The 12,987-nt window shown below is 41.5% G+C and overlaps 1 protein-coding gene across 1 annotated transcript; it reads right to left on the reverse strand.

Annotated features, from left to right (window-relative positions):
• Nucleotides 1-4,063: 4,063 nt before the first annotated feature.
• LOC125233489 lies at nucleotides 4,064-9,278 on the reverse strand. The gene is made up of 3 exons (XM_048139526.1): nucleotides 4,698-9,278; nucleotides 4,222-4,544; nucleotides 4,064-4,133 (listed from the first exon to the last, which is right to left on the reverse strand). Exons 1-3 carry the CDS (start codon nucleotides 8,286-8,288, stop codon nucleotides 4,064-4,066), a joined length of 3,984 nt encoding a protein of 1,327 aa, XP_047995483.1. The 5' UTR covers nucleotides 8,289-9,278.
• Between the last annotated feature and the right edge of the window lie 3,709 nt (nucleotides 9,279-12,987).

Consider the following 12,987-nt stretch of genomic DNA (forward strand, 5'->3'; position numbering starts at 1 on the left):
TCTTCGACAAGAAATACAAAATACAATTACACGAAGAACCACGTGAAGGACTTAACCCAAGGGAGCTGAGAATCTTCACGGATGGATCAAAAACAAGGTCAGGCACTGGCTCTGGGGTATTCTCAGAGGACCTCAACATACACATCTCGACACCACTTGGTGCCCACAACACAGTCTTCCAGGCAGAATGTATGGGCATCATAATGGCAGCACATGCGATCGTCTCAAGGGAGGTACGTGACTACCCCATCCGTATACTCTCCGATAGTAGGTCAGTACTACAAGCTCTACAAAGTTATACCTTTACTTCAGGGCTAATCTACGAATGTCACAGAACTCTGACAGAGGTATGCACCACCAACAGCGTAACTCTTCAGTGGATTAAAGGACACAGCAACTCGCGAGGTAACGATGGAGCCGACATCCTAGCGCGTAGAGGCTCCGAAATGAAGGTGGCAGGACCGGAGCCCATACTACCATTACCTTATGCTTGGCTTCGAAACATGCTGCGTTACAACACCAAGGTAAAACACCAACAATACTGGTCTAACCTAGGCACCTGCAGACAGGCAAAGGAAGCACTCCCGACAATCACCCCCGGATTGTCAAAAAAGGTGAGGCAACTAAAAAGGCCACAGCTCCGACTTTTAGTGGGGGCCACAACTGGCCATGCCCCTTTCAACAAACACTTATTCACCCTGGGTGTTACAGACAGCCCCCTATGCAGAGCGTGCACGGAGGCAGAGGAAACAGCCGCCCACGTCATTCTCGAATGTCCAGGGGTGGCAGAATACCGGGCACAACACCTCGGGTCGCCGGGGTGTCTTCCAGAAGTCGTCGGCAACATAAAGGGTCTGCTAGGCTTTCTGGTAGAGCTGGGTTGGCAGGAATAGTGCCGCAACCCATCACGCAAAATAGGCGCAAATTATGACGTCGAGTTGCGGAAACCGAGCCCGCGTATACCTATAACCTATAACCTATAAGTATACGTATTTATGTATTATATGTATCGTTGTCTGAGTACCTACAACACAAGCCTTCTTGAGCTTACCGTGGGCCTCAGTCGATCTGTGTAAGAATGACCTATAATTTTTATTTATTATTTATTATTTATTTATTTATTTGAGTCGTCGGCAACCCGAACCCTCCTTGGAACTTGTGCACTCCTTTTTACTGTGTATTTAACACAGCAAAAGGGAATGTACAAGTTTCTAATGGGGTGGCAACGCGCATGTGACACTCTTTGAGTTGCAGGCGTCCATAGGTTACGGTGACTGCTTTCCATCAGGCGGGCCGTACGCTTGTTTGCCACCGACGTAGTATAAAAAAAGTCTTTGAAGCAAATGGCCTACCATTCCTACCAACAATACCAACATCTATTTTGACATTCGTTACTCGGCGCGCAGACGCCTCTATTTGAGACGCGCAGTCTGACCTGACAGCTGTGAAGTTTCTAGAAGAACCCAATCGTTTGTCACCCTCTCTTGCATATATACTTGCATTACCTAATAATTATAGTCATATAATCAATGTCTCCCGAAAAGCTAGGCAGACCCCACGGATTTCCACTTACTGCGATCTTGAGATACCTCTTTCACATTTGCATACTGTTATCAACATATTTACCGTGTCAAGAAAAGACGCTATAACAATATTGTGAATTATTGACCACTATCGCGAATGTTTTCTGTTAGAGGAAAACAATTTCAATTGTTTTACTGGGTCTTTCAATTTGTATAAAACTAAATGTAAGTGTTCCATAACAAATTCAATAAGGACGTTTACAAGAAATTGCAACAGTGATTCGTCTTTGTAGATTTTAGTTTTTATTTATTTATCGTGTGTCAAATAAATTTACATTCCTCCAAGTAGGTTAAGGCTGCGCTCGTTGTGTTTTTTAAATTTCCGCTGGGCCTTGGTACTTTGTCAGTGGACACTCGAGGACAATATTCCGAACAGTTTGCTTTGGCCATCCGCATTCGCAACATTCCCGATCGCTCCATCCCCATTTTTGCCCCCCACCCCTTCAGAATGCGTTTGGTTGGTACCAAGCTGCTTGAAACTAAAATGAAATATTATTAAATACATATGCATAATGGAATTCAATATGCATTTTCATAAATCATGTTTTCTCGAACTCACCGTCGAACATCGTGGGGAAATCTTGTGAAACAAAATTGACCTACTTACGAATATGGCTCTAGTGATGTGCCAACAAATTTATTATACTGATATCATGTAAAATATACATAAATAGGTACATAATAAATTCATGCGTGTATTTCCAAAAGAGGTAGAAGGGGCACATGAAACTGTACAAGTTTCAGCGGTTGAAGGAAAATGAAATTGTGACATTATAGCTGTGACAGATTGTTAGCCTGTAAATCATGGCACAATTGAACCCATATAGAGGCCAACGAGAGAAGCTACCCGACTAGTTTGTCTAGCAGAATTTCGTGGCAGTTTTAGATATTCTGCTACGAAGTGCTGGAATGATATACCACCCCCTATACGCAACTCCAATGGTCTTGGCTCATTTAAGTGTAAACTAAAAAAAAACATTTTTTAACCCTGCAGCTGTCGTAGAAATTGACCGTAAAGTTTGGAAACAAATGTGCGAAGAACAAGATCGAGAACATTCTATGAGCACGTTCGCAATTTAAAAAACTTCTATGCACTTATTGCTAGGAGTAACAGCTTTGGGAGGCTAATCTTATTTTGCTTCCTTCCTAATATTTCCATGAACATTCCCGGAAGCAATATTCCGAGCATCACTACAACGAGAGTTTAACCAGGATGAATGCCGCGAAGGTTCCCAGGCGAGTCGTTCCGAGGTTACGATATTAGTATTCCCGCCACGTGCACCGTATACTCGTATTGTAGCGCCAAAAGTTAGCAAATGTGGTGGTTGTTAGTATAATAGAGAGTTAAAGTGTCCAGATTCAGACTGCCATAGAATTGCTGCTGTAAAATGGACTCATGGAATGGATGGATGGATGGAAGGAGTGTACACGTTTCTAATGGGTCGCACCTATAGGGGTATTTCAATAAAAAAGCTGGTCAAAATTATTTATATACATTTCTATAAGTAGTTCTATTATGTCAATCCAAATATGCTATTTTAATTTATTTTTATTTTTACTTATTTATATCGACTAACATCTAGCTTTTTTAGTGAAATACCCCTATGTGGGTCGGCAAAGCGCATGTGAAACCTCTCGAGTTGCAGGCGTCCATAGGTTACGGTGACCGCTTTTTATCAGGCGGACCGTATGCCTGTTTGCCACTGACGTCGTATTAAAAAATAATATATAGTTAAATCACTACCAGCGTTACAACGTCAAAAATATATGTACCCAATTGACATTTTACTTGGAGGTATGCAATCGACAGAAGATAGGTACTGCTGCTGTATCCCAAGTTAAACTTTAAGAAGGCTTGTGTTAAATGTAATCCAAACTCATATTATAAATGGGAAAGTGTGTGTGGCTTGCTTGTCCGCCTTGTACGGCAAAACGGAGAGACGGCGACGAGATGACGTGATTTTGTGAAAAACCACATCTTTAAACTGGTATGTTTAAATAGTTATTTGTTTTTCAAGGGGGCAAAGTAGTTGTTTAACCGCACGTGCCAATATTGATACCCGAGCAAGCGAAATATTCCAATATTGAACCGCGAGCGTAGCGAGCAAACATTGCCACCGAGTGAAACACAAAATTTTTCACCACACCAACACGAATAAAATATTAACTATAAAATATCAAAATAAATAAAATCCATCAATTTATTTAATATTTATGACTCAAAATCATCATTTATAGGTGTTAAAGTACTTGCTTACTCTAACATTTACTTGATAGGTTGATGTAAGAGTTAACTCAAAGACGTTCTCGAGAAATACTTGCTTTATTGTAATGATTGTACTGTCTAGACAGAATAGAATCGAATGAATAGAGTGTAATAAAAGAGTAGGCATTTACCTAATTGTAGTGTTTATATACAAACTAAATGCTGATGGTGCAATCAATCACATGACTGGTAAAAACAATAATCACATGATTCTTTACTCGATGACGCATGTGCAATTTACTTGTACATATTCCGGGGGCGGTTGAGAGGAGAGGGAGATGCTGCTAAAAACATGATAAACATTAAATCTAACTAAAAGTAACTACTTTAAATGAAGGGGATGTCGCCTTATCTAATCGCGAAGGATTTGACGTGTCGCAGTGTTCTTCATCGCTGAGTTGGTGCGCCTCGGTGACGACGACGGAGCGCGGCGACGCGCGGGGCGGGGGCGGCGTGGCGGCCGGAGGTTCCTCGGCGATGTGTCGGGACGGCGTAGGCGGCATTTTCCCGAGCGTTCGTCGTATTATGATAAATAATGCTGTAGTTCCGAATACTCCAAGAATCACGTATATCATGGCGTAGTGATGAATATCGTGATATGATATGGTCTCGGCGTTAACTTCGGTGGTCTTCAATTGTTCAATCTTTTCTCCAAGTTCGCTAGTTTCCCTTTGTAGATCTTCAGATTCGTTTTTCTGTTGGAGGGGAGGTATGGTAATATTGATTACGTGATTTATAGGTGCCATAATAGGGATGTATAAATCAGGTTTCATTTTAAGCTCAGACCAGTGAGGTTTATGTGGAAAAACAGAGAAATTATTAGTCTTAATAATGCAGCCATGACCTACGTTTATAAGTCCGGCATTCGTCAGCTGGTGCGCGGTGACTTGATCCGCGCACAATGTTCGAACTTGACACTGTGCACAACAAAAATAAATATAGGTATTTAGAGCGCTACTTTCGATCCAATTATTTGTGCATGTCGTGCTGGCAGTCTTGCATCCCGATTTGTCTGATTCACAAAAACTGTTGTCGCCTTTCAATTGATAGACTGGTTTCTTGATGTAGCAGAAATAGGAATCTGATGATATTGTGCAAGCTCTGATATCATTTTCTGAGACAGGAATATACATGTCTTTTTTCATGTTTATGGAGACATACTCCGATACAGGTATAACAGTGGTTATCTTGTTTCCAGTCCTTTTGGGTATCGGAATAATCCTTAGAAGTTCATAAACATCTCGGCTAACTAGAGGCAGCCTTATCTCGAAAATAAGTACGTCGTCCATCATCCTTGCCTTTACTTTCAACAGGTTGTATATTTTGCGTAGATCCGTGTGTAAGTTGTCAATAGGCAGGGACACGTCTCTTGGTAGATTGCTTGCAACGGCGCTTAACTCATTAATAAGTTGTTCCGGAGTGAGCACGTGTGGGTTAAAACGTCCTTGGTGGATGTCGGTGACGGTGTCCAATAACATGTCCTGCATTCCCTTTAAGTTGTGGAGCATATTACTTGCGATAATAGTTCCTAAGTTGAAGTCATTAACTATGTTGTTAGTTTCAACCTTGTGTTGTAAATTCTTGAACGCTTCTTCCAAATTGTTCATATGTTGATTTATCATTTTATGCTGTTGATTCATTGTATCTTCGCTACGCTTTAATAAATTATATTCCGCTTCGACTACGGAGGTTTGATTTTTCCAAAGTGAAGCCATGTGCTGAGCGTTGTGTTGTAAAAGTGCAATATCTCTTCTATATTGTTCGGCGAATCGTGCATCTAATACGCCAAATAGGCTATTAGCTAAGTAACCGACACCGTCGGCAAGGCCGCGGCGGGTTCGTAGTGTTCGTAGCGATGATTGTCGGGTGCTCGAATGCTGACTGAGTAATATTTCATTATAGTACTCAAGTTCGGAGAATCCATGACGAAGTTGTAGTAATATTACGTCACAGTGGACTTGTGTCTTGATAGTTTCGCATGTATCTTTTAGAAATCGGCTGTATTTTTGTAATGCGTTTGTTGCGTCCCAGTAAGGCTCCATGTTGTAATAGACGACCAGCTTCCATTCATCTCTAATTAGCAACATGTTTGCTAATTTATCGAAGTATAGCCCTTGTGTTTCACGAAATGGTATGATGTTGACATCGCACTGACCGGTTGTGAGGCATGATAAAAGTAGTAGTAATACGGCGAATATTGATGACAATGTGGCCTTGTTTGCCTTCGGTTTTTGATAACTTCTTGTCGAGTTTTGCTTATCGGTATCTCGCTCAGGTAGCGAGTTACTTTGATTCATTCTGGGCTCTTCTTCGGTGTGCTCTAACAAAAGGGAGAGCTTGACTACTGGGCGCTTCAGTGTGCCGTTTTTTGTTTTGAGTGTAACAACCCTTACATATCCGTCTTGTCCCGGATGTAGCTCTATAACTCTGCCCATTGCCCACTTGCCGGGCGGCAGGTTATCGTCATGAATAAGCACGACGTCATTGATGCTGATGTTGTCTTGTGACTTTTTCCATTTATTTCTTGAGTTTAACAGTGCTAGGTATTCAGAACGCCATCTCTTCCACAAGTCTTGAAATATTTTCTGAGTGAGTTGCCATCGGGTACGCAAATCTCTTTCTGTTTCGATCAATGTTAAAGTGGGTCCGCTACTGAGAAAATGGGAAGGAGTCAAATAGTTGATGTCATCAGGATCTTCAGATATAGCGCATAGTGGTCTCGAATTCATGCATCCTTCGATCTGAGCTAATAAACTGCTGAATTCTTCATAAGTTAGTTTTTGCTCTCCGATGACACGCTTCAGGTGGTACTTGAAAACCTTAACACAGCCTTCCCATAATCCTCCTGCTGAAGGCCATGCGGGTGCATTGAAGTGCCAGGTGATTCCCATGTCTGATATTGCTCCCTGACATTCGGTGTTCACGACATTTTGGATTTCAAGGTATTCTTCCTTAAGTATCTTGCTAGCCTTAAGGAAGTTTCTTCCATTATCGCTGTAGATGTGCAGCGGAGTTCCTCTTCGAGCAGCCATTCTGCGCAAAGCTGCTATGAAAGCTGATGCTGTCATGTCAGATACCAGCTCGAGATGGACAGCTTTTGTAGCCATGCAGACAAACACGCAAACGTATCCTTTAGTGGTCTTGATACCGCGACCCTTGTTGGCTTTAAGGAATACGTGGCCGGTGAAGTCTACGCCAGTATGTTCAAAGGGACGAGATGGATTGCTTCTTGCTGCAGGTAAATCCCCCATGATTTGATTTCGCATGTTTGCTTTTTGTTTCTTGCAGATTACGCAGTGACGAATAAATTGTTTGGTGGCGCTGTTGCCCCCAACGATCCAATATTTATTTCGTATGAAGTTTAGGGTTGTTCGCGCAGGGCCATGAAGAGCCATTTTATGTGCGTGGTCTATGATAAGGCTAGTCAAGCGATGTTTATGCGGTAAAATGATTGGGTGTTTCATGTCAAACGTAATGTACGCGTTTCTCAATCTTCCCTTGACTCGTAGGACGCCTTCTTCGTCTATAAATGGACACAAATCGAGTATGTTGCTCTTAGTTGAAATTGATCGGCTTTTCTTCAATGCTTGGTATTCTTCTTGAAATTCGGTTTTTTGGACTCGCTTAATAATTAAGGTCGTTGCTTCTCGTAGTTCGGATAAATGCAGATAATTACTAGATTTTCTGTCTTGCTTTTTTGATATGAATCGGCGGACCCAGGCTAGTACATGTATTAATTTTGAGAATGAGCTGTATTTGTTTATTAGTTGGTCGATGAGATTGTCTTCTGGTTCAGTATTTACCGCAACGTTCACTTGTGGTATATTTTGTTCTTCGTGGGTTGGGTAGTTCATTTGTTTATCGTATTTATCTGCTTGAAATGTCGGCAACCAGGTGGGCCCTTGCCACCATAAAGTATGTTGTTTTAGTTGAGACGCGGTAAGTCCTCTGCTTGCGCAATCCGAAGGGTTTTCTGCCGATTTAACGTAGCGCCAGCACTCGGGAGGGATGACTTCTGTGATTTGTCGCACCCTGTTGGCGACGAATGTATTCCAGCGGTTAGGATCGCCTTGCAGCCAACCCAAGACTGCGGTTGAATCCACCCAACCATAGACCTTGATATTATGGTTGTTTAAACATTGCTTTATCTTAATCATTAGTTTGGCAAGAAGATGGGCTCCACACAATTCTGCTCTTGGCAATGTGACAGTTTTGCTATTCGGCACCAATCTTGATTTTCCAGCTAGTAAAACGATTTTCGTCTGGCCTTCTATGTTTATTTTGCAATAAATGACGCACGCATAAGCTTGCGGCGTCGCGTCACTGAATGCATGTAACTCGATATCGCTGACGACGTGAGTGCCGATCCATCTTTCTATTTTGAATGTGTTTATGTTATTGTTTATGTCTTCTTTAATAATTTTCCATTCCTTATGCATGTCATTAGGTATGTTGTCATCCCATTTCAGAGGAGTTGTCCACAAAAGTTGAAAAAGTAGTTTCAGTTTAGTAGATAGGGGGTGAGCCAACCCAAAGGATCGAATAATTTGGAGATTTCTGATAATAGTTGACGTTTTGTTGTATTTTGTGCGACGTCCGAAGTTGATTCCAATTTAGATTCAAAATGAAAGATGTCTTGAGAAGGGTCCCATTGGAGTCCTAATGTTTTTCTTGATTCCATCTCTTTGAAGTTGTATTTGTTTTCATCTGACTTATTTTGATAGTCAGGTCTGGACAGCTCCTGGTGGTTTGACATCCATTTTCTTAAGTAAAAACCTCCAGATTGTAGTAGCTTTTGTAATTGTTGCTGTAATTGTTTAGCTGATGAGACGGAGTGGGAGCCGTGTAGAAGGTCATCCATGTAGAAGCATTCTTCGAGGGCTTGTGCGGCTTCAGGGTAGTTGCATCTTTCGTCATGGGCTAATTGCTTTAAGGTCATCATTGCTAGGAAAGGTGCTGCTTTTTGACCGTAAGTGACTGTTGTTAGTTGGTATTCTTGTAACCTGTCTTGAGGCGAATCTCTCCAGATAATCTTCTGCAGGATCTGATCTTCTGGATGCACCCATATTTGTCGAAACATTTTCTCGATGTCGGCGATGTAGGCAACTCGATGCTGTCTCCATTTCAGAATTAGTGATAAAAGATCTTTCTGAAGGTTGGGTCCTTTGTGCATTATGTCATTAAGGCTGACTCCGGTAGAGGTGTTAGCAGATCCATTAAAAACGACTCTCAGAGCTGTTGTGGTGGAATCTCTTAAAATGCAATGATGTGGTAGATAGCAGTCACGCGTTTCACTTGTCTCACGTGATTTATTCCAATGTTGAGTCGGCGATAATGTCATATGACCCATTGATAGGTATTCATGTATGAATGACTTGTAATGTTGCGCAATATGTTTGTTTTTATTGAATTTATATTCTAATTGTCGGAATTGCGCTATAGCTTTACATTTTGAGTGACCTAGTTTTTGCAATCCAGCCTTTTTCAGAGGGATCCGAACTTGATATCTTCCGTCTGCCAACCTTGTTGTTGTTTCCTTGTAAAATTTGACACACTCATCCTCATCACTGTTTGCGAGTGTTTGGCTTGGTATATCTTCGATTTCCCAGAATTTATGTATGTCTTCCATGTTGTTTAATACCATATTGCATTGAAAGTTTTGCGGTACTCTCCCACATATAATCCATCCTAGGTGCGTCTCTTGTACGACAAAGGGTGAATCTTTATGTTTGTACATTCCATGCATTAGAATAGTTGCGTATATCTCCGCGCCCAATAATATATCGATTGAGCTGTTGACGTTATAATCGGGGTCTGCTAGTGGTAAAGTGTCCAAAATATCCCATCTTGTTTTGGGAAACGTGAAATTGGGTAGTTTTCTTGTTAAATCCTTCATAATAAAGGCCTCGGTGCCAAAGACATATTTTTCGTCTGACGATAAACAGGTTACATACAGCATGCCTTTGCATATGTTATCCCTAAGGCCCACTCCTGTGATCACTCCCTTTCCTTGCTGTCGGGGCAACCCTAGTTGTTGAGCGGCATTTTCAGAAATCAAACACATCTGGGCCCCCGGGTCTATTAAGGCACGCATCATAAGGGGTACTCCATTTTTTCCCAGGATCTTGATCATAGCTGTAGCTAAGAGGATATTGGGGTCTTGATTGTTCTCTTCACATTGTTGGGCCACGTGTGTCCCAAATCCTTGTTGTCGACTTTGATTTCCGACCGTATTTTGCGACGCATTATTTTGATTGTAATATGCTTCGTGTAAAAGTGTATTATGATACCCGTTGCATTCTTGGCACCGTTTAGTAGAATTGCAAGGTTTGCCATGATGATTGTATAAACAATTACTACAAAGATTTAGTTTTGTAATTGTTTTCCGTTTAAGTCCTGGGGCCATGTTTTTGAACTCTGTACAGAAATAAATTCCATGTTCTTGTTGGCAAACTGGACACTTGCGCCTGTATTCTAGCCCTGGTTTATTATTTTTCGACTGGTTGCTTGTAAAATACTGATTGAAACGGCTTGATTTGTTTTGATTATTAGATGTTGACGTTGTATTAAAACTTGTTCGAGTAATGGCGGCTTCTTGTTTGCGCCGTGATGATTCCATAGCGGTGAATTTTCCCTCCAAAAATGACAAGAACTCCTTTAACGACGGTAGTTCTCTCGGTTGTTTCAGAGCTGTTAGGTATTCGTTATGAGTTTCGGTATCCAATTTCTGCTGCAATAAATGGACTAATATCGGATCCCACGTTTCAATGTTGACTCCTAGGTTTTTTATGCCGTTCAAACTTTCTATAGTGACGTCATGTAGCCGCTTGACGTAGGTTGACGTAGCTTGTTGCATCACTGGAATGTTCATGATGTTGTTTATGTGAGTCGTAAATATCAATTTTTTGTTGTTATACCGATGGTTTAATATTTCCCAGCACGTAGTATAATTATCTGAACTAATGGGTAGGTGTTGTATAAGTCTTTCCGGTTCACCCTTGATCTTGCTTTTCAGGAATTGCATCTTTTGTGCGTTAGATAAACATGTATTATTGTGGATAGCTTCGGTAAATAAATCTTTGAACGAGACCCATTGTTGATAGTGACCATGAAATATGGGGATGTCTAGACGTGGGGTAGACTTTTCTATGTGCGACGTTGACCACAATTTGCTGTTAATCTGCCTCTTCATGGTGGCATGTTCGTTTTCATATTTCGTAAAGATGGCTTCGTAGTCCTCGTCCGTTCCCCCGAGTTCACTATCTATCTCCCAGTGCAGCGAATCGATGGCAGCCCAGCGAGCATCCAGAGACTTTATGATATCTTCAAACTCCCATTTTTCGCTAACACTGTCTAGCTTGATATTAGCCAGTGTTCGGGCTAACGCCTTGAAATTGCTACTTTGCTTGCGTAACATTTCGTCTAACTTGCTATTATTTCCTTGCGAGGTAAATGAAGGTTCATGCTGGTTTTTATCGCTTACGGATGCTGGCAATGACGTCTTGGCTACTCCTGTTTGTTGTCTTGGTATCGGTTGAATGTTGTGGGAACCACCTTGAGGTTCGGTTATTTCTGATGGCGAGGAAATGGAAGGGAAAGCTGACTGGATTAATTCTCTTGTTTGTTGATAGGTATCGTACGTTTCTTCATAAAGATTTTTGCAGAAGTAGGTATGATTAGGATTGTCGTACTCACGTAAATTTCCATCATTTTTGTTGAATTCCTCCCAGAGTAAGTCGAGAGAAGATAATTTCCTCTGAAGGTTCCAAAAAAGAAGGTGAAGGTAAATTCTACCAGCCAGCTTAAGACATCAAATATTTAAAGTCCACATAGGTCGAACGCGATTAATTAACAATAAAAAAAAAATTAAATATGTGTAATTAAATTAAATTTTTAAATATGTGTACAAAGCGCGAGAACTTAAAGTGTTAAGACATCAAGTTAAAATTTGTATGAAATTACTTTGCACTCTTTTGGATAAAATGCAATTTTGCTGTCTATTTTCGAATAGCAAAATAAGCCTTTAACAGTTGGTGTGGTGAAAAAAACAATTAATTATTCTTACCCAGTTGCACCTCTTGCAACTGAAACGTCTCTCCAGATAACTGAAAGATAATAGAAAACTTTGTAAAACTCACACAAAATGGTTCTGAAAAATCGTGTCAGCGCGAGAATGCTAGTTCAGGAATACCGTGACGGCGATAAACTGAGAACATATGTGACGTTATCTGGGAAAAGGGATCATATTGTCGTTGGCGCTTAAGGCGTTATGAGCGATGTTCGTATACAAATATGTCGCCGCGGGACGTAAGCGCCATCAACAATAAGGTCCCTTTATCCAAATAACGTCACATCTTGGTGCACTTGACGGATGCTTCCTAAAGTTCTTAAAACAGGTTGTCTATTGTTTGCCCGACAGTCATATAACATAATATTCATTTGCCCGAATCTAACTTGCCTGAATTTCATTTGCCCGAATGATTTGTTTACCATAAAAATCATATGACATACTCGTTGTTTATCCGAATATTACCTTCCATAATCATACAATGCCATACTATTTGTTAGCCATATTATTAAGTGCAATAATATGGTTTCATAGAATATTCAAACGCCATAAGCAATTATTGCCATATTAATTGTTGACCATATTATTACCTAACCTAACCTACTTTCTGATAGCAGTTTCATTTTCCAGGGGTCACAGTTCTAACCTAACCTAACCTACTTTTCCAGCAGTTTCATTCTCCAGGGGGTCACAGTTCTAACCTTTTTTTTTTTTTTTTTTTTTTTTTTGCGTTGGAAAAATACTTTATGTATACCCACACACCTGGGGAGGTTGTGCGGGTTATGTGGGACTCGGCAAGAGGCGCCGCTACCCACTAAAAAACCAACGGTATGCCTGCGCGCCGCCAATGGAGCGTGGCCACGGGAACTCTTGAGTACGCAACCGTGACCACGCCGGCGCCGCCCGCCCCTACCACTTGCAGCGGGCCCTTCTCTGTGAGGGCTAGAGAGGAACCTCTACCCCTGCCTCCTCAGACGGCATGTGGGCTACACGCGCGCCTCCTCTGTGCGGCCTTTGTAATGGACAGTGACGCCCCCGCGCCACTGCCCAGACTTCACTAGGTGGGGGGG

The sequence above is a fragment of the Leguminivora glycinivorella genome, chromosome 14 (genome assembly GCF_023078275.1).
Source record: "Leguminivora glycinivorella isolate SPB_JAAS2020 chromosome 14, LegGlyc_1.1, whole genome shotgun sequence".
In the NCBI taxonomy this organism is placed as follows: Eukaryota; Metazoa; Arthropoda; class Insecta; order Lepidoptera; family Tortricidae; genus Leguminivora; species Leguminivora glycinivorella.